We start from the raw sequence: 27,334 nt of genomic DNA on the forward strand, positions 1-27,334 counted from the left end.
ATAGCGCCAAGTATATTTTTGTTTATTTTTTGTCTGGTAATCATGAATCTCGGAGTTATATTTTACTCGGCCATTCAAATACTTCGGCAGTTTGACTAGTTGCATGTTATGTATAAATTTTAAAATGGACTTGTGCGTGGCACCAACAGCGAATATGAAAATTAATAAGGAAAGTATTACGATCGAAACCAATTGTGGTAGCAGAGGAAAAAGGATCACTTCTTTACGGAGATGAGAAGACGGATATGGGCTTATTGTTGTAACCGTAAAAGTACTCCCAGGATTGCTATAGGTTGACTGGTGCTCTTTGTTGAACTCAGCCAAACTCTCCTGGGTGGCTAAATGCCGATTTATGAAAAAATGAAGTACTACTATAATACTACACTATACAAAATTATACAACTATCTGAAAATACCGTGTGACTTGTGGTAAAACTTTTGGGCGTCCAATTTGAATCACCCTAACATATATATATACGTGCTGTAAACTTCTTCTATACTTGGTTGCTGCGTTTCGGAATTGTTATATAATTAGCAACAATATAATTTAGTAATATGAAATAAAAAGCAGGATAGACAACTGCAAACTGAACTTCAACACGAAAAGTGAATGCGATGAGAACGGAATAGGGGAAATAGTATCATAAAAAATTGCATGCAACTGTGACCCCTTTTGATGTTCTGGGCATAAATGGGCATAGCGCACTAAATTTTTAGTGTACAAGCTTTTGTGCTTTAGCTTTCGTTAGGGTCTTCTTGCCCTGCATTAAACTAATGGCGATTTCTTTTCTTAGTTCTCGCGTCAGTTTGCGCGATCCGTGAATGGGGTCCATTACCATTTTGTAGGACATAGACAAAAGATATATTCTTTTTAGTAGAGTTAGTTTAGTTGAATAGCTGGTCTTTGTCATATGAGAACTCTCCACATGCAGGGCATGCAATAAGTATATCAGGTTTAGTCTAGATCGATATGAAGTTATAGTATTATAATGTCTACATCGAAGATGAATCAGAGTTACTTGCGTCTCCCCTGTAGTCTAGGCAAAAACTTAAACATTTCGTATTATTATGTAGGTACTTATTTTGAAGCGTTGACATAGACCAGATTAAGATATAAGCATTTACAAGTAGAAATCATAACCAAAAACAAAACCTTGAATTAGGCACAAAAGGGAAATTTAACAACAACAACTTCTAACGATTTGATGAAGTGAATGACAATTTTTTCGCTGACGAATGACACCATCAACGCTGATACAAGGCCAAGTTCAGCCAAGGCGAGGCCAACAAAAACACCACCATAATCCTCACAATTCTGTCAAGCAATGAAGATATGTGTGTACGTTGTTCTCCATACGACCACATTGCTCTATAGTCAACATTGCGTGTGCCAAACGATTTTGGGCATTTAAAAGAAAAACACAGAAAGGAATAAATGCGAAAGCGCAACAACATTTCGACGCGTCTTCCTGTTGTTGTGTCTGTAGCGATAAACAACAACAACCACGTGTCTTCCTCTTCATAAATTTTGTATAAATTATTTACCTACATTCACAACATTCGTGCTCATCATAAGGTTACGCGCAGCTTCTCCAACTAACCTTCGCCAAGCGTATAGAATCATTTTGTTGTATATGTACATATATTTAGCAAACGAAAATCCAAGTGACACCAATTTCCTTACGGTAGGGGCGGGAAGGTATAGGGTGAATCTAATCTATCTCGCGGCAGTCGGCCTAGAACCAAAGCGCATCCAGTGCATGCACATCCAGCAGAGGACCGCCCACATTCGAATCAATCCTAGGAACCGTTAATAACAAAATTCCAGCAACCAAAGATGTTCCGCATCGATACAAAACTACAAAGTGGTAGGAACGAAGTGTGCCGAAATCATATCGCGCATTTTTTTTACGATAAAGCAATTAATTCGGAAGGTTTTCGGGAGGGAGATTTGGTGCTGTTATATAACCCACAACGGAAAAAAGGTATGTCCCCGAAATTGCAGTGTAATTGGGAAGGCCCATACAAAGTTGTAAAACGGATCAACGATGTAGTCTACCGCATACAAATCATTGGCAAATCACGAAACAAAATGAAAGTGGTTCATTTGGCAAGGCTGGCAGCGTTTACATCGCAAAGTTTTTTTATTATAAACAGATTATAATTCAATATAATATTTTATGAGATTCCAAAAAAACCGGCTGCTAAGATTATTTGTATTTCTTTGTTATAATCAAGCCGTATGAAAAAATAAAACTTTATAAACTTTTACCAATTTAAACTTTGAATTACATCTGTTTACAGTAAAACGTTCTATATCTGGCAACATCCGTTAAGCTTCACCTATTTTTCGGTATGTGTTTTTGGGATTACAGCGGCAGTTCTTGAACGCTTCCCTTCCGTGGTTGTTGTTGTAGATATGGACAGGTCTTTCCCGGATATCAATCCGGTACGCTACGACACTAGAACCACGTGGTACTATCGTGACTGCCACGGGAACGATTTGGATTAGGAGCGGATTTTAGGCGCCTTCTACGACAGGCATACTTCACTGCAAAAGTATTCTATACCCTCGGGTGCGAGTCCTTGTCCCGATGGGATTACGACAAGCTCAGCCACAACACTTCCACGCACTAGTCGGACAGCTTGCGAACCAATAGGGAAATAGTGGAGTAGGGACCCCAGTGGGTAAGGGGGCTTAAAATATAACCGCGGCAGGTATGCCTGTTGTTGTTGCTGTTGTAGCAGTGCTTCGCCCCAGCTAATAGGTGCGACCGATCACAAATTGTCATCAATATCCTCTAAAGGGAGTCCAAGGAAACTTGCTGTTTCAACAGGGGTGGACCATAATGAAAGGGGTGTTAGAGGCGTTGGTTCCACATTACAATTAAAGAGATGGTTGGTGTCATGTGGGGACACATTGTAAGCGGGGCATACATTTTGTAAGTCGGGGTTGATTCTGGATAGGTATGAGTTTAGCCTGTTACAGTATCCACAACGAAGTTGAGCTAGAGTGACTCGCGTTTCCCTGGGGAGTAAGCTTTCCTCTTCCGCAAGTTTTGGGTACTTTGTTCAGTGTTTAGAGTAATGGGTTCACGGGGCGATTCCCGGCATAGGGGTCCGACGCCTAGAGGACCTGCTTGTGTTTTTTTGCTGAGTTCTCAGGTACCGTACTTCCTCATAACGCTTACGGAGATGACTCCTTAAGCCCCTATGCGGTGTTGGCTCATCAATCAGACGTCTGTTGGGATGCCCAGGTTTCTGATGGGGAGTATTCTCGCCTCATTATGTAGATGGTGTTCTGGGGACATAAGAAGACAGCCCGTAGCGGTTCTGAGAGCAGTATTTTGGCAGGCCTGTAGCTTCTTCCAGTTAGTAGTTTTTAGGCTTGGCGACCATATAGGGGATGCGTAGCATGCAATCGGCTGGCCAATTGCTTTGTATGAGGTAATGAGCGTTTCTTTGTCTTTTCCCCAAGTACTGCCAGCAAGGGATTTGAGGATTTTATTACGGCTCTGGATTTTCGGTACAATTGCGGCTGCATGCTTACCAAAATGTAGATCCTGATCAAACCTCACACACAAGATTTTGGGGTGTAGGACAGTCGGTAGAGTAGTGCCATCGACGTGGATGTTCAAAATGGTCGACATTTGGGACGTCCATGTTGTAAATAAGGTCGCGGAGGATTTGGTCGGTGATAATGCCAAGTTTCGCGAGGCGAAAAAACTGGAGAGATCAGAAAGGTAGCCGTTTGTTCTGTTGCAAAGCTCATCGATCTGTATGCCTGTCTTAAGAGGCATTGATTCAAGGGAGAATTGATTCAAGGGGCTGTGTAGCGCAAGGGCGAATCCTGTTTCTTTAATAGTCGAGGCTCTGGCGTCCCCAAGTTCCTCTTAGACCTGAGAGGTGGGAGGGTGGGATGGCCTATAAGGTTTCATGTAGTTATATTAAATAGTTTCCGAGATCATAGGTCTAGCACCTAAATGATGCTTGTTACCGGAACGTAACGGATCTGCATCCGGCAAAGGACCATGAACATCGATAGCACTCCTTAGGTATGCCTGTCGTAAAAGGCGATTAAAATACCATATTCAAGGGGCTGTGTAGCGCAACCCTTCAGGTTGCCAGCACAATATATAGCTTCTCCAAACCCAATTGTCAACCTCACCTATCCGTGTTTCACTAAAGGACGAGGCTCTGGCGACCCCAAGCTCCTCATGGAACTTGGGGGTGGGGAGGGAGGGATGGCCTGAAGGTTTAATGTGGCCACATAAATCGTTCCCGAGATGGTCGGGCTAGCACCTTAATGGTGCTGTGTTACCGGAGCGTACCGGATCTGTATCCGGCAGGGGACCATCACATCGATAACACTCCCCAAAGCCTTCGGGGAGCAATCTTATCGCTACAACAACAACAACATAACACTCCCTAAAACAAAAGACAGGCTACACTCTTATTTAGGAAGATTGAACGATATCCTGCATGTTGTAGTACATATATTTTTTAACAGAAAAAGCACTTTGCAAAGGCTTGGGGATATGGGCTTGGTCGGACTGAACCCTACGCTTCTTGAAACCTTCAAGTCTAAGGATTTTAGTAGCCTATTACGACAGACATGCCTACCACCGGAATATGTTTAGCTCCTTAACCCTGGGGGGCATGTTCGAGGTTGTTGTCTTTGTTTTAGCAGTTGCAGGTTGGAGTTTGTGTTTCTGTAGCGACGAGAACATTCCTCAAAGTTTTTTTGCAGCGAATCTAGTACGTTCCAGTTCTATCACGTTAAGGTGCCACTGTCATTCGAGGTATTAGCTAATAGGACATTCTCAACGTTTTATATGTCATTTTATTGTTAATCGAGTTGTTTCTTTCTTCTTTTTTATCGAAATACATCGATAGCAGGTGCAATGCATTTTTTTCAAAGATTGTCAGCTCAACAACAAATCTAAGTCATAACAAATTGTTCCCAAGATGGTCGGGCTAGTACCTTAATGTTGATATTTCTCGCAAAGTACCGGATAAATACCCAGCAAAGAATCATCAACGTCGATAAAACTGCCCAAAAATTCGGGTAGTGTTTTTATCGCTACAAGAAGGAAAAGCGCTCCCCACAACTTTCGGTACAAGATGTCCGTCGTTATTGCTGTGATGGTGTTGTGGTTTTTGTATTAACAGTACTTCGACCCATTCAATGGGCACGACCACTCACAAATTGTCATCAAAGTCCTCTAACGGGAGTCCAAGGAAACTGGCTGTTTCCACAGGGGCGGACCATAGGGAGATAGGTGTTAGAGGCGTAGGTTCCCCATTACAATTGAAAAGATGGTTGGTGTCATGTGGGACATATCACATGTAGGACATACATTACGTATGTCGGGGTTGATTCTTGACAAGTAAGAGTTTAACCTGTTACAGTATCCAGAAGTTGTCAGGGTGACTCGTGTCACCCTTGGTAGTGTGCTTTCTTCTTCTGCAAGGGTGGGATATTGCATATTAATAACGAGGTGCATTGGGCGCGTCCTGACAAACACGTTTACCGATTGTGTGGATTTCGCTAAGGGCCTGCTTAATCTTGGCTGGATAAAACGGCTGTGTTGGCAGGTGCCGGATCTCGTCATAGTGCTTCAGGAGATGTTCTCTTAATATCCGTGGAGGCGGTGGTAAATCAAGCAGTTGTTTGCTAGGATGTCTTGGTTTGTGACAATTAAGCAAGAACTGCTTGTTCAGCATTTCGTTGAGCTTTTTGGCCTCACTATGTAGATGGTGTTTAGGGGTCATAAGAAGACATCCGATGGCAGCTCTGATTGCAGCATTTTGACAGGTCTGTAGCCTTTTCCAGTGTGGATTTTTAAGACCAGGTGATCAGACTTGTGACGCCTAGCGCATAAGCGGCCGGCCAATTGCTTTGTACGTGGTTAGTAACGTTTCTTTATCTTTTCCCCATGGGCTGCCGGCGAGCGACATGAGGATTTTGTTGCGACTTCGTACTTTAGAAACAATCTCGGTGGCATGAGCCTTGAAGGTTAGAGTATTATTGAACGTTATCCCTAAGATCTTTGGGTAACTTACAGTCGGTAGTGTGACACCATCGACCCGTACGTCCAATATTTGCGCCATCTGTTCCTTCCACGTCGTAAACAGGTTGGCCGTGGATTGTCGGTGATAATGCCAAGTTGCGCGAGGCGAAGAAACCGCAAATATGGGGGATATAGCTGTTTATTTTAGAAACTAATTCATCAATTGCAGGTCCAGGTCCTGTAGCCATAATCGTGCAGTCGTCACCATAGGAAGTGGTTGTAACTCCTTCTGGTGGGGAACGGAGTTTTAATATATAAAAATTAAACAGAAGTGGGGAGAGGACACCACCCTGCGGAACCCCCTGTTTAATTTTTCTAGGTTTAGAAATTTCTTTCGCCTGCCGACCACTCAGATAATTAGTGGTCCATATTTTTAGACAAGCGGGACGGTGTGAGCCTTCTATGCCTTGGAGTAGCGTGCCGTGGTTGACTGTGTCAAAATTGCTGTGATGGTCGTACTACTGGTCGAATATTTTAATGAGCACTGCAAGGGTAGCAGTTATAGGCTACATACGTATACTTATCAATCCGATCACGTTCCTGTCGAAACCCTGTTGTTGCAGGCGTCAGTAACCATACTTTTCGACTTCTCGTTACGTACCTACGAGAATTATTATAATGCTTTGCAACATCGTTTTCTTGTGCAAAACCACTCCCTAGATTCGCGTGCCAAATAACCCTTTTATCAAAGTGTCAAGTCTTCTGTCTTCGCACATTACCTACCTCACCATGCACACCACAACTACAACTAACATGCATACATATTATATTTTGTTGACAAATACGAACCGCAATTCGATAATACGTGATGTAACGGCATTTCTTTCGAAAGATCTTTGGAGGACTCTTCCAGCGCTTGTCCAATTTTATAATGGCTATTCTTTCGTACGCGTTTATCACGATCCTGCGTGTCAGTCGTTGAACTGACTGCTGGTAATTTACGCACCATTTTTTCCAGCACTTCTTTATATTTCTCGACTTGTTTTTCAATTATTTCCAATTCGTAGTCCTTGCATTCTGATTTATTTGATCTGCCAGTGAGGAGAAGGAGTTCACATGAAACAAAACAAGGCAAAAACAAAAACAAATTATATTTTTATATACACACATCTATAGGTATACGTATATTCTTTAAAATCAGTTGAAGCCACATACACGTACATATGTACATACTAATGCTTTATCTAAATGCCCATACACTAATTTTCCAGTTTTATATCACCCTTAGCACATGAGCGACAAGCTGAGGCCATCCATTAATTCATTTACTTTGGAGCAAGCTCAAACCTTTTAGTGCCACCAGATTTACATACACATACCCATATCGACATTTCTACAGAATATATTGCCCCACCATTGTGTCTGGCTCTTGGCTCATACATAACTATACATAACCATAACCAACCAACTCCCATTTTTTCACACCACCTCACTCACCGCCCCAAATTTTCAGCTGCAATTTTAATTTTTGTAAATTGTTTCTTCATCTTTGTAGCACTACACAATTACACAGCGCCTGAATTTATTGTGTTTTATAATCGTATAAATGTGCTTCGGGTTTTTCAACACTTTATATTCTTTATATATTTCTTTAATTTTTGCAATAAACATAAAAATTAGTCATACTATTTCTTCTATCACCAATGATGCGAACAATTAACTCAAAACTGCTTGAAGGTTTAAAGGGTATGTTCACGTTGGAGTATGACATTTTATGTTACTTCACATGAGGTGTGTTTAGTAAAAGTGATCAATTTAATGTGGGGTCAGAGTTGGAAATTTTCAATCAAAAAATTTTGAAATTTATCCGGCCCGAAGGCCCGGCAAAGCTGTATTTCTTTAAAAGTTGTCAATTATACCAGTCGTATGTGGTGCAGAGATATACACCATTGTGAATGATGACAAAGTGTGTTATCTTATCTGTCAACTGCCTGACAGGCTATTCAATATGACTACTTTTCAGCGTTTTGACAGGCTGTTCAATATGGCGGCGCCTATCTTCAGCGGGTGATAGAAAGAGAGACAGAATGAGACAGCGATAGTCAAATACAAATCAGGTGATCCAATCACTTTGGAATTTTGACGTTTATGCAGAAGATATCACACTTAGTCATCATTCACAATGATATACACTGTCGAACCACATACAACAGAGAAAGTTGACAACTTTTTAGAGGTATTGCAATGTTAAAAGCGTTTCCAACTGAAGCTCTTAACATTGCGACGCCTTGGGGGTAGCTGAGAACTAGTGCTATTATCTGCATGCTATAATTATTTGACGCTATTCATTGCACGGAGCTACCAGAGAAATTAAATTTAAAATTCTTGTAACCGGTAATTGATTATTATGTTCATTGTAGGAACCAAACTTTCAACATACGTCATTTACAAGGACGTAAATTTTTAAACAGCGTACAAATTGGCGCATAATCATAGTCAAAATAAAATAGGTTTTAAATTTAGTTTCAGCTTTTTTGACAGATAGCTCATAGAAAATTATGTCAAAAAGCTGCAACTAAATTTAAAATCTATTTTATTTTGACTATGATTAATTGAATAATATGGCAAGAAAATTGAATTGCTTTCGGGGGTGGCAATGTAAGGGCGGATACATTTGGGATGACTATATTTCTATGTTGTAAAGTAGGAAAGCGGAGGCACAATATTAGCGGGCCCACTTGTGTTTGGTTGGTTACGAGCACCGTGTCTTTATTATGACCATTTTTATAGTGATGGTTTCGTTTATTTTGCTTAAACTACTCAAAGCCATCACATCAAAATTTCTTGTGTTTTTTTTGTTTGTTTGTTTTGATCTGCGTTTGCTTTCATGGTGATCTGTCACAAATGTCGACTCTCGATCAAAACGAACAGAACTCAACGAAAGGTAGAGCTTTTGGTAGAAGGTTGCCGTATGCCAATTCGTATATCGTAAGGCTGGGATTACAGCAACAATAAATATGCTAGGTCATAATCCACAGGCGATTAGCGGATAGAGTGTAATAACGATTAACGTTATACGAATAGGAAGAGATAAAAGGGCTGAACATAGGGGCAGAGCAGATTAGTATCAAAGTGATTGTCACCGTATAAGACCGCGCTAAAGTGGCGGAAAGTTTTTTTAATTGTGTAGTCTGCGACTCTGTGATGTGAGTTTAAAAATTTTTCTTTGCAAACAGTGGTGATTAAAATTATAAAAAAATAAATAATAAAAAGTGTTAACCTAGATAGCCTGCAATAAAAAGGTGGTGATACCGTGGAAGCAGAGGTTTGATGAAGGAAGGGAGTACAGATACGTGGGATTCTGACCTACATACGAGTAAATGGAAGTGGCTGATCTTTGATTTCTATATATTGATAGCTACGGCGAAGTTGTGTTCCGGATCCTTTCAGCGCGGGAGGCATAAATGGCACAACTCGCCGTAAGTCTTAATTTCTAAGCTATTGTCGTACATATATGTATAGATAACCTTATACCGAGGCGTTAATTTTAAACGGCGGTAAAAAGCATATTTCCAACATTTTTATACATATATATATTCACACGAAGTACGGAAACGTGATTTTCAATACATATAAAGTCGTCCAGTTACCCGGAAAAAACCCGTTGTGAACACCGTTATTTTTTTTTGAACATATGCCTTGTTGCGACGTAGCCCGAACATCGCTACCAAACAAACATAGATCTGGTTTTATCCGCCGCCCTCAGGACGTATACCCAAGGATTACAACTTTAATTAACTTTTTTTTGTAGTGAGGTTTAATTTGTTTCTTTAAGCCGTTATTTTGTTGGTGTAAATTTTTTTTTGTGAGATTAACACATGCGCACACGCGAACCAACCTTTAAGTGCATATAATCCAAGTTTAAACATTTAAAGTTTTTTTTTGATAGCAAGTAAAAATAATTTTATTGTACTCCATAGAGGAGAAGCAAAAGCTTCTGACAAAGCTTTATATTTATAGCGCCCAGGTCGTGGGACATACTAAATTTATATTTGCATAACTTGTTGCGTGTGAGCATGATGATAATGCAGTCACAGTAGACTGATTCAATTTTAATTTATTTTTTTTTTTGTTTAATTGCATATGACTGATTTTTTTGGTATATGGAATTTCATGTCAGGTCAAATTTGTATACATGTTTTGATTCTTTTTTTTTGGCTTCTGTACAAAGCGAGCCTGCCCAAAGCAATTATTTGAATGTTCGTATATATATTTTTTATGAGATACATATACATACATATAAATACTTAGATACACACATACATACATTGGCAGGGATATAACTGCCTTATAGAGCTCTAGTAGGTAGGATCCCCTAACCGTATTGAGATTTTTTTTATGCATTATTGGTTTATACATATAGGCTTGGCGGCAGGGCGGTTTGTCTAATGCCGTTGATATATAAAATCATTCATATGTAAAAGACGTTAGTGTGTAAGATGTTTTATTGTATTAATTTTTATTATTTGAATATATTTTGATATTATTAGTTCCGACATGATGAGATAAATACCTCTTTTTGGGCGGGGTGTGAGGATGGCAGGATGAAGAGGTAAGTGGAGGTGGGTGGAGCATGGCACTAGGGTGACCGCAGAGTAGGTTGCGTGATGCGAGCGATCCAAGGCAGGGCGGGCTTCTTGGGGTTTGAAGGTGTGTGGGTAAAAACGAACGAAGAGGAGATATGAGTATGTGTCCGTCCGGCTCTTTGGGATAGGGTTAAGAACCACTACCAATTGTTACACTGAGCTAGTCAAGGGTGCCCAAAGAGCCAAAAGTAGGTGTACGTGACAATATTTATATGGCGCCCAAACTAAAACGAAAACTTCGCTAGTGTACTGCTGAGTATCACTTAGCTTTTTAGAAATAAAATCAGCGCTGAAAGGGTTAAATTGGCGCCCATGAACAAAGCAATAATAATCCTAAGCAGTATGCCTTAGGTATATAAACACATTTTTTAAAATTATTACTCCTTGCTTTTCAAACAAATTTTATTTAAACCTTTTTATCCAAATCGTTCATTGCAATGGGGTGGATGGAAGCTGTCATCCTGTCGAGTAAGGTGACTTGCTTAAGCGTTTTTTTAAGTTCAATTGCCCTAGTGCGTCGGGGTCAACTCATCTGTCCCCCCCTACAATAGTCAATAGGTGACATAGGTATCTACCGGCACATTGACCTATTTGCACCGCCATAACACAATACATATTTAGATTTAAAATTTTTTATCATAGTTGGATGATTTGATTCTGCAGTTTAGTCTTTGTGTATGGAAACCGAAATTGGAAATTAAATTTGTGATGCTTCATACATAAGTACATACAAAGTTGTTTAGTGACCACAACCATGCGGTAACATGCAGAGGATGTGATGCCTAAAGTTTTTTTTTGATAAATAGCCACACACTACATAACCCAGGAACGTTAATCTATGCTCCAAACCCTCCGATTGGAAAACCTTTTCGGGTGTCATGCTATCCAAACTCCCGCAAATTAGCACATCGTTATAGATTTGAATTTATGAAAGATTAGTCCTACTTATATTTGAGTTTTTTCTTTTAAAATATTTGAGAACAAGGCGTACCGTTTAGCACATATAGACGGCCATAGATATTCTAGTTTTTTATACAAATGTTATCTAAAATATAGGGGTCCATAGGCGGTAAATTTTCTATTATTCTGTTTTGAGATACACGGCAAATTATTTCTTTTATATGAGCAATACACCACCTGCACATAACACTCGAGCCAAAACAAAGATTGCAGCCATGGCATCTAATGACACAAACGCGAACGCCGCGGTTGAAGAGGATGCCTCATTCATAGATTTGTCAGATCGTTTTGGAGGGGCGAAGAGTAGTGGGGATAAAACGGGAGAGAAAATGGGCAAAGAGGGAACCAGCAGTGCGACACCTATAACAGGCAGTATAACCGGGACGATGCCCAAGCAGAATACCGGAGCACAGGTAACTCAATCCGTGCTCGTACGGCCACCCGTATTATCTTTCCCGCGCCCGCCACCTTTCCATAATTTTTCGAATCATGCCACAGCCCAGCGACCTAAAACCCAGCACATACGTGACGAAGTAGCACCTATGATTAAAGAAATGATGGGGGAAGCGAAAGAGGCCCTTTTAGGGGAAATGAGAACCAACATGCAGGAGATAATGAATAGTTTGCGAAACTCAAACGGTGAGATGGGGGCTGTTGGAGGGGGGGGGGGGGGGGGGGGGGGGGGGAATAGAGCGCGTGTTCCATACAAGCGAAGGAGACACAACATTAGCAGTGAGTCCATGGAGTCGAGGCGGTCGATTCCTCGAAATGGAATTGCCGATGAAAATGTCAATAGCAATGGCAATAGAAATAATAGAGATACCCTTAACCATGTAAGGCCTGCGGTGGGTCCCTTGCCGGCGTTCACAGCGCAAATACATCATCGTCAGATCCAAGCAGCACAACCAGCTAGGCATAATTCGTTCTCGGAAAGCGTCCCAATCGAAAATCAAGTTAGAACGGCAGTTAGTAGATCTGAACTTAACATAGAAAAGTGGGGAATTAGTTTTCAAGGATTCCGGGATTCCATGACTTTTGAGGATTTTCTATTTAGATTGGAATATTTAAAGGAAAAATATGGGTGTTCATGGGGCGATATTTTGCGTGATTTCCATCGTCTGCTGGGTGGCGAAGCACGAGAATGGTATTGGTTGTACATTCGTACGAACCGAAACGTAGACTGGCCAACTTTGCAATTTGCGTTACAGCCACAATTCGCCTCCCAGCTCACAGATTTTGAATTAATGAGGGAAATCAATGAAAGGAAACAGAAGCCCGGAGAAACAATTGACGAATATTTTCATGCTATAGGGGTACTTCGTTCTCGGCTAAGGAACCAAATACCCGAATACGAAATGGTACGTCTAGTCAAGGGTGAATTTGCGGGAATCGTTGGCGAAAATGGTTTACCCCATCGCGGTGTACTCCGTTGAGCAGTTGCGGATGGAATGCAAGGAGGTGGAGAGGTGTTTCCCCCGTCGCGAACGTATGCCGCAAGGCGGATACGTGCCCCGATCTTATCAGGTAAACGAGGTTACACCAACACAGAGTGATGATCAGTAAGCTCCCAGAGATGAGGATCAAGTCTCTGTGGAGGAAGTCCGATACCAGCGCATAACTAAACACCCTCCAGCGCGCGACCAGACCAGCCGTAAAATAGTATGTTGGAATTGTGGAATTGAGGGTCATTTTTTCACTGAGTGCATGTCCCTACAGCGACGTATATTTTGCTTTAAATGCGGAAAGTTGGATGTTATAACACCTAAATGTCCCGTATGTAATGGGACGGGAAACGCGAAACGGAACGCGATGACGACGGGGGTGTCGCGCTCCATACAATCCCCGCAAGACTAGATAAGTCAACCAACACACCCACAGATTTTGAAGATGCCATAGGTGAAAATGAACAGGTCGCAGAAAACTTTAGAATTAATCAAAACCGTGATAGACAGAAATATGGAAACAACAAAAATACCCTTAACCGTCCAGTTACGCTTTCGCTTGAGGAGCGTTGGCGAAGGTATCGAGAAGCTCGCGAACGAATTTTTGCCAACAGCGTGTTGCTGGGTCGACGGATGGTATCGCGCAGGATACAAAAGGCCAGAGAACGGTTTCAACGAAGAAAGCTTGTGCGTCGGGAGGTTGTGGCCACGGTTAAGAGAGCAGAGCGAAATGACCCACGAGTATACGCTGATATAGAGGTAAAGGGGATGAAATTGCGCGGATTGTTGGATACGGGGGCATCGGTGAGTATTCTAGGACGGGGATGTCGCGAGCTAGTCAGCAATGTAGGGGTACCTATTGAAAGGTTTATCTCAAGTGTCACGACGGCGGGAGGTGGCGCACATACGGTACTGGGAAAGCTGACCGTACCTGTAAGATACAATAATTTAGAAAATAACATTACATTCTATCTGTGTCCATACCTTGAGAAAAATATATATCTGGGGATTGACTTTTGGCGTGTATTTCAGTTAGCTGCGAACATCATAGGGGTCGATGAGATTGATTAGAATAACAGATGGTGACAGTGGAGGATAGACACGAGCGTCGCATATTGCATGACTTAACCGCTGAACAACAAAAACGGTTGCAAGAAGTCAAAAAAAATTTTAAGACGTTTGAACAGGATGGACTTGGTCGCACGCCGCTCGAAAAACATTCCATCAAGTTAGTTGACGAAGCTGTGCCTGTGAAAGATCGTCACTATCCATTGTCGCCGGCCATGCAATCCATTGTATATGCTGAAATAGACAAAATGTTAGAACTAGGAGTAATCGAAGAAAGCGAAAGTCCCTAGAGTAACATAACTACTGATGTTCGAAAACCTGGAAAAAACCGATTTTGTTTGGACGCGAGGAAGTTGAATGCCCTGACCGTTAAAGACGCCTACCCGTTACAGAACATAGAGGGCATAATCAGTCGCATCGATGATACGCATTACATCAGCAGCGTAGACCTAAAGTTCGCCTTTTGGCAAATAGAATTAGAGGATAAATTCAAACCCTACACTGCTTTCACCGTCCCGGGACATCCTCTGTACCAATTTGTAGTTATGCCATTCGGCTTATGCAATGCGGCGCAGCGGTTGTGCCGATTGATGGACCGCGTCATACCGCAGAGGTTAAAGTCAAACGTGTTTTTATATCTGGATGATTGGCTCATCATTGCTCCCGATTTCGACGCACATTAGAATACTTTGGAAGAAGTGGCTGGTTGTCTAAAAGGAGCAGGGTTAACTATCGGATTAGAAAAGTCAATGTTTTGTTTCAAAGAATTGCCATACTTAGGTTATATTGTAGGCGGAGGTATGTTAAAGACGGATCCTGAAAAGGTGAAGGCTATCCTAAATATCCCCTTACCGAAAACAGTGAAATAAGTTAGAAGTTTTCTGGGAACAGCTGGGTGGCACCGCCGATTTATAAAGGATATTGCAACGCTGGCTGCACCGCTGACCGATACCTTAAAAAAATCGAACAATTTCCAAATGACATCGCAAGCCATAGAGGCCTTTAATAATTTGAAAAAACCGCTAACGAGCGCACCTGTACTAAAGCACCCGGATTTCACAAAACGTTTTTGGGTCCAATGTGACGCCTCTGACTATGGCGTTGGCGCGGTGCTGTATCAAAAGACGGATGATAATGCTGAAAATCCCATCGCGTACTTCTCTCGGAAGTTAAACGAGTGTCAACGGAAATATAGCACAACCGAAAAGGAATGTCTCGCGGCGGTGATGGCAGTGCAAAGATGTCGACCGTACATTGAACTTATGCCATTTACCGTAGTGACGGATCATGCCAGTCTAAAGTGGCTCATGTCACTTAAAGATCTGAGCGGAAGATTAGCGAGGTGGTCCCTGCATTTGCAGACATTTAATTTCAAAATCGAACATCGAAAAGGGTTGGAAAACATAGTTGCTGACACTCTATCTCGCTGTATAGAAGATATATCACAATCGTTAATAGCAGGCATGGATACGATAGAATTTGAATCTGAGGAATACTTAGGGTTAATAGGCACGATTGAGAAAAATGCTGAGCGATTCCCCGATCTAAAAGTAGAGGACGGTTTTATTTTTAAGAAAATGCTAGTTAGGGATATCGAGTTGGAAGAAAGCCAGTGGAAGCTATGGGTACCGGCGGCATTAACATCGACGCTAATTGAAAACGCGCATTGTGCTGAAACAGCCGCACATGGAGGAATGACCAAAACCTTGCATCGTTTAAGGCGCATATACTATTGGCCTAACATGTTCGTACAAGTCCGGAATTTTGTCCGTTTGTATGTAGATTTTTTAGGAAAGTACCCTAGATCTAAGAGTGGGAATACGTATATTTTTATAGTTGTGGATCATTTCTCTAAATTTACCTTTTTAAAGGCAATGCGTGAAGCAACGGCGACCAACGTCGTGAAATTCCTGACCGAAGAAATCTTCTACAAGTTCGGGGTACCGGAAACAATACATTCTGACAATGGGAAGCAGTTCACGTCAAAGCAATTTACCCAAATGGTAGAGACGTATTGCATCAAACATCTAAAAACCGCCTTTTATTCGCCTCAGTCTAATGCAGCGGAGAGGGTCAACCAATCGGTGTTGGCCGCAATCCGCGCAAACTTAAAAACAGACCACCAAGATTGGGATATCTACCTACCGGAAATTGAATGCGCATTGCGAAGCGCAGTGCATTCTGCCACGGGTGTATCGCCCTACTTTGCCCTATTTGGAATGCACATGTTTACCAGTGGTGCCGATTATGCTTTGGCCCGAAAACTTAGTTCACTTGATGACCACGAATTGCTATCGCTGAACAATACTGATCGACTTCGGATTATGCGGGATAAAATTAAGGATAACTTACATGAGGCATATAAAACAAATGCGACACGGTATAATAAAAGGATTCGCGAACTGCGCTTCGTACCCGGGCAGGAAGTATACAAACGGAATTTTGTGCTAAGCGACTTCAAAAATAATATTAACGCGAAATTTTGTAAAAAATTTACGAAATGCAGGATAACGAAAGCACTTGGGAAGAACATGTACCTGTTAGAAACACTTTCTGGACGTAGTTGTAGCAGATTTCAATTCAGGTTAAAATATTTCACTTGAATGGGTCTAAGCAATTTTTGATTTACATTCATTGTGGCAGCACGGCCGCACGCAACCCTGTCGATCATTTGTTACTTGTATTTATTGTGAATCATCTGTTTGTATGTATGCATTGGAATGTAAACCGCGATTGTCTCTTGTCAATATCATTCGCTGAAAGTAAGCCGGACGAGACGCAGCCGCAGTAAGTTTAATTTGTACAATTCCATTATTTGTTCGATTGTCATCACATTTATATTCTAATCCCTGTTCTAGAAATAAACTCTCTCTAAAACATTTCAACGTTAAAATTAGTTTGATGTTAAATTTCGAGTCATCGTCCGAGCTGCAGCGATCACATCTTTAATTCGCGATGCAATTTCTATAAAGTTTGCATTGGCAAATAATTTCATCACTGGAAGGGAGCACCGTTACCGGCGTTTTTGTATGCTGTCTAAACAATAAGTACATTTTTTCTTTCGTCATACTAAATGTATATGTATGTTGCTGCAAGGCAGCTTTGTGAACTTTATTATATATATTGTTCCACTTAATTAACATGCCATTGGGGACTTTGCCGCGAACACCGGTACGGAGGAAAAGTCCACGTTTCCAAGAGGATCAGCCAACAGAAAGTGAAGCAAATACACCAGAAAATTCAATAAACGTAGCAATGAGTAGCGACGAAGGCAACAACATCGCTCAACAAGTACAGCAAAGTAATTTACAAGCAGAAGTGGTAAGCGGTGAAGGAAACAGCCAGCGGCTACAAGAAGAGGGTGGCGCTACCAACGTCAACAACGTAGAGGCACGGGATTCAAGGGGTTGTATAGCGCAATATATAGCTTCTCCAACCCAATTGTCAACCTCACCTTCGAGCGGCGAATCCCGTTTCACTAACAGACGAGGCTCTGGCGACCCCAAGCTCCTCATGGAACTTGAGGGTGGGGAGGGAGGGATGGCCTGAAGGTTCAATGTGGCCATATAAATCGTTCCCGAGATGGTCGGGCTTAATGGTGCTGTGTTACCGGAGCGTATCGGATCTGTATCCGACAAAGGACCATCACATCGATAACACTCCCCAAAGCCTTCGGGGAGTAACCTAATCGCTACAACAACAACAACGTAGAGGCACAAAATAACGTCATATCTGTGCTTCAGAAACAAATCGCAGCATTGGAGAGTGAGTTGAAAAGGGTGCATAACAAGGTTAGGGAGAATGAGGCGCAGAACTGCCAACTAAAATTAGCGGTCCAACATCATACGATGTCAACTCCCGTTACAAATGGAAATATCTACGAATCTTCCAACCAAGTAATGCATCCCGTTAACTTTCCCATGTCCTACGCCACCGTACAAAGCTCTGTTGCGCCCTCAGCCGACGCCGCTGCGCCAAACGCTGCTTCCTTCGTCCGCGCTACCCACAACGCAATGCAATCGGGCCATTCTGCCGCGCCTGATCCCACTGCTTAATCTAATGCCTTCTATATCGCAATGCCAACTTCCTCCGTGCTGGGTGCTATTGTTTCAACCACAATTGCCAGTGATGTTTACAATGCCATACCAGATACTACAACCGCCAGTGCCACATTCGCCAATCTTTCCGGTGATTCATACAGTGCCATGTCACGCGCTTCTGTTGCCAGTGCGACTAAACCCGCTTTCGCTAATAATGATGGTGATTCATATTGTGCACTGGCAGGCGCTTCTATTGCCAGCGCCAACTATGCCGGCGTTCCATATAAAGCCATGTCAGGCGCACCCGCTGCCAGCGCCAAGCCAGCCAACTGCGCTGCCCTATTTGCCAGCGCCGGCTATTCTGCCAGCGTCAACGTCGACGCAACTACTTTTGCCAACCGCGCCGTACCATCGTTTTCCACCGCGCCATTCGCTGCCGCCGAAAAAAATATTGCAACGACATATCATAACGCAGCTCCAACTACAACCACCGGAGTCTTTAGCGCTAATTCCGTTGAAGCAATTTACGAGACAATGCCTCCCGCCACACGTTCGTTCGCCGCTACAGATATTGGTAGCTCAAATGCCCCTTGCTACAATGCGATCAGGATACAGCGCGTCTCTAGATTCAACTCCTGCTATATCGTCTTCATACGGCAACGTAAACAACACATTGCCACCGCCACCCGTCAGCCGTCCCATCAGCATGCCGTCTACCTTAACGTTTCCAAGGAAACTCCAAGATCTCCCAGAGTTCAGTGGACTAGCTGAGGATTGGCCACTCTTCATCAATGCGTTTATAGAATCTACGTCTGCATACGGGTATTCGAAGTTGGAAAATAACCAACGCCTTCAAAAAAGTTTAAAGGGTGAAGCTAGAGAGACTGTGAAATCGCTGCTTATTCACCCCGACAACGTCGACGCCGTTATCGAGCAACTACGTTTTAGGTTCGGTCGACCAGAGCAGCTCATTCAAAGCCAGCTAGCTGTCGTGAAGGAAATTAGCCCTATATCGGAAAGCGGAGTTGTCAAGATAATATCACTTGCTACTAAAGTAAAAAATGTGTCTGCCTTTTTACAGACCGCCGGCGGTCATCAACATTTAGCAAATCCAACCTTGATTTCCGAGCTAATCAACAAGTTACCAATGTCTAAGCGCCTTGAATGGGCGCGCTACTCATCCGCGATACAGCCGTATCCTACTGTCGTTCACTTAAGCGAATGGCTTAGTGAAATAGCGAGTTTAATTTGCAAAGTCCAAGAGCACGAGCCACGTGAGCCAAAACGTCGGGTGGTACTACACGCCGTAGAAGAGCAACCAACTCATAAGTCCAAATGTGTCATGTGTCAAAATTATCACAAACTTCAGGAATGTGAACGTTTTTTGACGCGAATGTAGCAGACAGGTGGAAGTTTGTAAAAAACCAACGATTATGATTCGCATGCCTAGCTAGAGGCCACTCCTCGCGACAGTGTCGCCGACGCAAAACTTGCTTATCCAATGGCTGCAAGAAAACGCATCATAAGCTGCTTCACGACGGTACCCCTGTGCACCGTCCTGCGGAGAAGTCCGCATCAGACATACAAGATCGTCGTACCCCAAACTCAGCATCAGTACTGAGTTGCGTCACTAACGTCAAGTCTAGTAAACTTCTTTTCCGTATTTTGCCCGTGACGTTGTACAATGATGGGAATACTGTTGACACTTACGCTTTATTTGATGAAGGTTCTTCCGTTACCATGATCGACAGTTCACTAGGTGAGGAGTTGGGTCTCAAGGGTGAAGCGCGAAGCTTCAATGTGCAGTGGTTTGGTGGGCACAAGGCACACAAGCCTGCTTCAGTGGTCAGCATGTTGGTTAGCGGGTGTGGTATGAATAAAAAGCACACGCTTCGCCATGTCTACAGTGTACGTGATCTGAATTTGCCATGTCAGACTCTGAGCGATACTGATATTTGTCAAAGCATTAGTCATAACCGATTTCTACCACTAGTACCATATAACTGGGCTACACCAAAACTACTCATAGGGCTGGATCACTGCCACTTAGGACTTCCGAGTGAGACCATAAGAATCAATGCCAACGGACCGTATGCCGCCCACACTGAGCTGGGGTGGACAGTATTTGGTTCCTCAACAGCCCCTTCACCAGAATCGAACACAAGTCTCTTCGTAGGGCATACGTCTGAGCAAAGGCTTGACGTCATGATTGCTGACTATTTCAGCACCGAAGGGTTTGGAGTAAGGTCATCACCACCCATTGAGGGCAAGGCAGACGTGCGAGCACGTTCATTGCTTGCCTCAACCACGCGCCATGTAGACGGGCACTACGAAACCGGCCTGCTTTGGAAAACAGACGACGTCCATCTCCCTGAAAGCTACTCAGCTGCGTACAAACGTTTGGTCGGTATTGAAAGGCGCATGCAAAAAGATGCAGTATTCACCAATGCGTACAAGGACATCATGGACTCTTACGTCACCAAGGGCTACGCGCGTAGACTCACGCCAGATGAAGCAGCACAAAGCTCCCAAAAAACTTGGTACTTGCCACACTTTGGGGTGACCAATCCTAACAAGCCTGGAAAACTTCGCCTAGTGTTTGATGCTGCAGCTGAGTCCCATGGTGTTTCTCTCAACTCCCAGTTGCTTAAGGGTCCACAAGAGTACCAGCCTCTGCCGTCCGTGCTATTCCACTTTCGGGAAGGAGCAGTAGCAGTATGTGGCGACATAAAGGAAATGTTCCATCAGGCACGCATACGTAAGGAGGACCGATGTTCACAACGTTTCCTATGGCGTGACGGCAACACATCAAAACAACCAGAGGTATTCGAGATGGTAGTAGTGACGTTCGGAGCGGCTTGCTCTCCGTGTGCCGCCCAGTATGTGAAATCCCTGAACGCCCTAGAACACCAAGAGAAGTCTCCTCGAGCCGCGAAGTCGATCCTTGAACGACATTATGTGGATGATTTCGTTGATAGTTTTAACGATGCTAAGGAAGCAATCGACGTAGCGAAGAAAGTGCGTGACATCCATAAGATTGCAGGGTTCGAGTTACGCCGCTTTACATCGAATTCGCAAGAAGTTTTGGAGGCACTCAACGGGACGGAATTTGCCATACCCATTCTTAGCAAGGAAGGGACAGCCGTTGAGAAAATTCTTGGTATGGTCTGGCAGCCGTCTACCGACTGTTTCACCTTTAGACTTCGATTCCACAAAATAGACGACGCCATCAACACTGGCGAACGGAAACCCACCAAACGAGAACTGCTCACCATTGTAATGTCGATATTCGACCCCCTCGGATTTCTCAACAACCTTACGATTACAGCGAAATTATTAATGCGTGAAATTTGGCGAAGAAAGATTAAATGGGATGAACAATTAGCCGACGATCTCAATGATGCTTGGCGTTCATGGCAACAACGACTTCCATCAACCACATGTTTGCAAATTCCAAGATACTACTTTCGGTGCGAAAAGCCAAACGATATTCAGCTGCACATTTTTGTTGATTCTAGCGAACAGGCGTTCGCAGCAGTGGCATACTGGAGGATCGAAAACTCGGCTGGTGAAATAAGCGTATCCTTCGTCTGTTCAAAATCACGCTGCGCTCCACTGAAGCCACTCACTGTGCCGCGCCTCGAGCTGCAAGCCGCAGTTCTCGGCACAAGATTGATGCAAACAATCCGTGAGGAGCATGAGGTTGTCATATCCGATTGTGTCCTATGGTCCGATTCAACAACCGTACTCAAGTTGATACGCAGCCAACATAGACGATATAAACCATTTGTCGCCCACAGAGTGGCGGAAATCATAGCCGCTAGAACATTATGTAGTTGGAGATGGATACCAACAGGTCATAACGTTGCCGACGAAGCCACCCGAGCTAGACGCACTTGCACTGAGTCCGAATCGTGTTGGTTAAGTGGCCCACAGTTTTTGCGAATGAGAAAAGAGTATTGGCCAACAGGCCCCGAAATCCAAGAAACTGACGCTTCCGGCGGTGAAGAACTCCGACCGAAACATGCCTTGGCCGTTGTGAGTAATATTTTTGTCGATTACAACCGTTTTACATCTTTTTGCAGACTGATCCGAACAATTGGATGGGTGACTCGTTTCGTGGGGCGATGCCGCAACGGTAAGCAACCTGATGAGGTCTATGGATTAACGTCATCGGAATTGGAAGCGGCAAAGACAGTTATTTATCGCCAGGTTCAAGCTGAAGCGTTCGCCGCAGAACTCCGTTTGCTCGAAAAAGGCACTCCCATCTCTCGGTCAAGTGTGATCTACAAACTCTCGCCTAACAGAGATGAGCACCGTATCCTTCGCGTGAAAGGTCGCATCGACGCCGCAGAATGGCTACCAGTTCCCACTCGACGTCCTATTATATTACCCTCAAATCATCCGCTAACAAAGCTTCTAGTGAACCACCATCACGTTGATGTTTCAAAACGCAGAAGCAACAATCTGCGAAATCCGTCAAAAATATTGGATACCCCGATTGCGTAAGTTACTTCGAACCGTTATTAGTAGCTGTCAAGTCTGTCGATTGTCCAGAGCGGCGCCAGTTGTACCCACTATGGGCCCATTGCCCGTTGATCGTTTAACGCCGTACGTAAGACCGTTCTCCTACACCGGCCTCGATTATTTTGGCCCTATCATTGTCACGATCGGCCGACGTCAAGATAAACGCTGGGGGGCACTGATCACCTGCCTCACCATTAGGGCGATACACTTGGAACTCGCTCATGACTTAAGTACAGATGCGTGTATCATAACTATCCGCAACTTCATCAATCGTCGCGGAGTTCCCGTGAGAATAAGGTCAGACAATGGAAATAATTTTGTGGGCGCCAATCAAGAAGCTAAACGGTTTAGTAAAGTATTCGACTGCGAGCGCTTGCAGGCAGAAATGTCAAGTAAAGGAGTGGAGTGGTGGTTCAACTTTCCGATCAATCCATCCGAGGGTGGTGCGTGGGAACGGATGGTGCAGTGCGTAAAACGAGTGCTGCGTCAAACACTGAAAGAGAGATGTCCGAAGGAACACACACTGCTTTGCTTCTTGATCGAAGCGGAAAACGTCGTCAACTCTCGTCCTCTCACTCATCTGCCAATATCACCTGACCAGGAGGAACCACTCACGCCAAACCATTTCTTGCTCGGCACGGCCAACACTGCACACACACCAGCGACTCATGTACAGCCCGAAAGGCTATGTGCTCTGCGAAAGCAGTGGAGGATTGCTCGCCAACTACGAGATCACTTCTGGAAGAGGTGGATTGCAGAGTATTTGCCAACATTAACCCGTCGTGCGAAATGGTGTGAGGCTACAAGATCCTTGAAGATTGGCGATATTGTGTTTATTTGCGACAGTTCCATACCACGTAATCAATGGTGTCGAGGCATTATAGAACAAGTCTACCCAGGAGTTGATGGCGTCGTTAGGCAAGCGGACGTGCGTACTTCGAAAGGAACGTGGCGGCGAGCTGCATCCAAATTTGCTTTGTTGGACGTAGAATCTGGTGAATCTTGTTGATTCACGGGGCGGGGGTGTGGCAGCACGGCCGCACGCAACCCTGTCGATCATTTGTTACTTGTATTTATTGTGAATCATCTGTTTATATGTATGCATTGGAATGTAAACCGCGATTGTCTCTTGTCAATATCATTCGCTGAAAGTAAGCCGGACGAGACGCAACTGCGGTAAGTTTAATTTGTACAATTCCATTATTTGTTCGATTGTCATACATTTATATTCTAATCCCTGTTCTAGAAATAAACTCTCTCTCAAACATTTCAACGTTAAAATTAGTTTGATGTTAAATTTCGAGTCAACGTCCGAGCTGCAGCGATCACATTCATAATAGGACTCAATCGAATTTGAAAGAGAATCGCGATTAGTAAATCCATTTTGTTGACTTATAGACATTAATTGGGGCATTGTGTGTATAAACTAGGGACTGAAGCAACTTTGATACGTGTCGACTCAATTTTATACTTCCCGTAAATCTCCATTTGCCATACCGATGTCGTCATCATTCCGCCTGTTATTTCATATGCCCGGCATAGCTCCCGAAGCAGGAGACTGTGTCAGGGGTGGGTGTTCCCCGCGTTGGGCTGACAGGACGTTTTCTTCCCCGCAAAAAGCTGATGGACCGCTCGTATGTGTGCCCTTACAGTACAAATCCTTTATTAAAAAAAATAATTTCACATAGCAAATGGGTATAGCAAAACGAATACCAGCAGTCACTTTCCGGGAAGTTAGCACCACTTCACCATCTAAATGAGCAAGTGGCCCTCCAGAGCTAGCCAAATGTGATGGCAGCATCGACTTGGATATAACGTATATCTCGATTTTTTTTTAAACCTAATTCGGGGGAAACATGCTGAGTTGAACTGACTCCATCAGCCGTGACTGTATTACTTAAAGCCAATGAGCTGCCTAACGCCACAACCCATTAGCTTGTACGTAAAGTTGCACTATTTCCAAGTGTCATAACTGGCAAATCTTTACATTGTATACTTACCGTAGCTAAATCAGATGTTCGATCTATATCTTCCACTGCACCTGGAAAAGTACGTCCATCATGAAACGCACTTGTATCATGTTGTATGGTTTGCGATAACAACGTGTGCATTTTTTTTATATTAGACCATCGGAATCGATAATACATCCAGATCCATTCGATGCAGTGACTGGTTTCCCAGTGTAGTAATCGAACGGTCGCATATCTTGTATTTCTATATACCCCACCGATGGTGTATAGGCGTGTACTACGTTGGCAAGAAAATTTAATTGCTTTCGGTGGTGGCAATGTAAGGGCGGATACATTTGGGATGACTATATTTCTATGTTGTAAAGTAGGAAAGCGGAGGCACAAGTGATAGCCGCAACTGGTAAAATATTAGCGGGCCCACTTGTGTTTGGTTGGTTACGAGCACCGTGTCTTTATTATGACCATTTTTATAGTGATCGTTTCGTTTATTTTGCTTAAACTACTCAAAGCCATCACATCAAAATTTCTTGTGTGTTTTTTTTTGTTTGTTTGTTTTGATCTGCGTTTGCTTTCATGGTGATCTGTCACAAATGTCGACTCTCGATCAAAACGAACAGAACTCAACGAAAGGTAGAGCTTTTGGTAGAAGGTTGCCGTATGCCAATTCGTATATCGTAAGGCTGGGATTACAGCAACAATAAATATGCTAGGTCATAATCCACAGGCGATTAGCGGATAGAGTGTAATAACGATTAACGTTATACGAATAGGAAGAGATAAAAGGGCTGAACATATGGGCAGAGCAGATTAGTATCAAAGTGATTGTCACCGTATAAGACCGCGCTAAAGTAGCGGAAAGTTTTTTTAATTGTGTAGTCTGTGACTCTGTGATGTGAGTTTAAAAATTTTTCTTTGCAAACAGTGGTGATTAAAATTATAAAAAAATAAATAATAAAAAGTGTTAACCTAGATAGCCTGCAATAAAAAGGTGGTGATACCGTGGAAGCAGAGGTTTGCTGAAGGAAGGGAGTACAGATACGTGGGATTCTGACCTACATACGAGTAAATGGAAGTGGCTGATCTTTGATTTCTATATATTGATAGCTACGGCGAAGTTGTGTCCCGGATCCTTTCAGCGCGGGAGGCATAAATGGCACAACTCGCCGTAAGTCTTAATTTCTAAGCTATTGTCGTACATATATGTATAGATAACCTTATACCGAGGCGTTAATTTTAAACGGCGGTAAAAAGCATATTTCCAACATTTTTATACATATATATATTCACACGAAGTACGGAAACGTGATTTTCAATACATATAAAGTCGCCCAGTTACCCGGAAAAAACCCGTTGTGAACACCGTTATTTTTTTTTGAACATATGCCTTGTTGCGACGTAGCCCGAACATCGCTACCAAACAAACATAGATCTGGTTTTATCCGCCGCCCTCAGGACGTAATTCCAAGGATTACAACTTTAATTAACTTTTTTTTGTAGTGAGGTTTAATTTGTTTCTTTAAGCCGTTATTTTGTTGGTGTAAATTTTTTTTGTGAGATTAACACATGCGCACACGCGAACCAACCTTTAAGTGCATATAATCCAAGTTTAAACATTTAAAGTTTTTTTTTGATAGCAAGTAAAAATAATTTTATTTTAGAGCACCCTATTGTACTCCATAGAGGAGAAGCAAAAGCTTCTAACAAAGCTTTATATTTATAGCGCCCAGGTCATAGTGTACAAGAACAAGTGTGTTGACTTATCTGTCAAGCATTCTGACAGGCACTCGCTGGATTCGGAATGACAGCGAATTCAAAATGGATACCATTACCGAATGCTCCGAATGATTGAAAAATTGAAAAAGTCCATACGATTGGTAGTCAAAAATGTTGTCGTTGAGACTAAAAATGCGACTCTAGACCTGAGATTTCCATCAGGTGAGCGAGGCTGTTTGTAGTTTTGACGTTTATCGCTTAGTGAACACACTTGGTATAGGTACACTATGGCCCAGGTCGTGGGACATACTAAATTTATATTTTCATAACTTGTTGCGTGTGAGCATGATGATAATGCAGTCACAGTAGACTGATTCAATTTTAATTTATTTTTTTTTTTGTTTAATTGCATATGACTGATTTTTTTGGTATATGGAATTTCATGTCAGGTCAAATTTGTATACATGTTTTGATTCTTTTTTTTGGCTTCTGTACAAAGCGAGTCTGCCCAAAGCAATTATTTGAATGTTCGTATATATATTTTTTATGAGATACATATACATACATATAAATACTTAGATACACACATACATACATTGGCAGGGATATAACTGCCTTATAGAGCTCTAGTAGGTAGGATCCCCTAACCGTATTGAGATTTTTTTTATGCATTATTGGTTTATACATATAGGCTTGGCGGCAGGGCGGTTTGTCTAATGCCGTTGATATATAAAATCATTCATATGTAAAAGACGTTAGTGTGTAAGATGTTTTATTGTATTAATTTTTATTATTTGAATACATTTTGATATTATTAGTTCCGAAATGATGAGATAAATACCTCTTTTTGGGCGGGGTGTGAGGATGGCAAGATGAAGAGGTAAGTGGAGGTGGGTGGAGCATGGCACTAGGGTGACCGCAGAGTAGCTTGCGTGATGCGAGCGGTCCAAGGCA

At 42.8% G+C, this 27,334-nt stretch overlaps 2 protein-coding genes across 2 annotated transcripts in view; one reads left to right on the forward strand and one right to left on the reverse strand.

The window, feature by feature from the left end:
- RhoGAP92B (Rho GTPase activating protein at 92B) overlaps positions 1–7,770 on the reverse strand; it is a 131,065-nt gene extending 123,295 nt beyond the window's left edge. The window contains exons 1-2 of the mRNA XM_067759321.1: positions 7,512–7,770; positions 6,864–7,105 (exon numbers count right to left, since the gene is read on the reverse strand). Coding sequence (XP_067615422.1) covers positions 6,864–7,105; positions 7,512–7,561 — 292 coding nt within the window. The 5' untranslated portion in view covers positions 7,562–7,770. The remainder of the gene's footprint in view (positions 1–6,863; positions 7,106–7,511) is intronic.
- A 17,753-nt stretch (positions 7,771–25,523) lies between these two features.
- ClpX (Caseinolytic protease chaperone subunit) overlaps positions 25,524–27,334 on the forward strand; it is a 61,423-nt gene continuing 59,612 nt past the window's right edge. The window contains exon 1 of the mRNA XM_067759337.1: positions 25,524–25,832. The gene's annotated coding sequence lies outside the window, so the exon portion shown is untranslated. The remainder of the gene's footprint in view (positions 25,833–27,334) is intronic.

The sequence above is a fragment of the Eurosta solidaginis genome, chromosome 1 (genome assembly GCF_040869045.1).
Source record: "Eurosta solidaginis isolate ZX-2024a chromosome 1, ASM4086904v1, whole genome shotgun sequence".
In the NCBI taxonomy this organism is placed as follows: domain Eukaryota; kingdom Metazoa; phylum Arthropoda; class Insecta; order Diptera; family Tephritidae; genus Eurosta; species Eurosta solidaginis.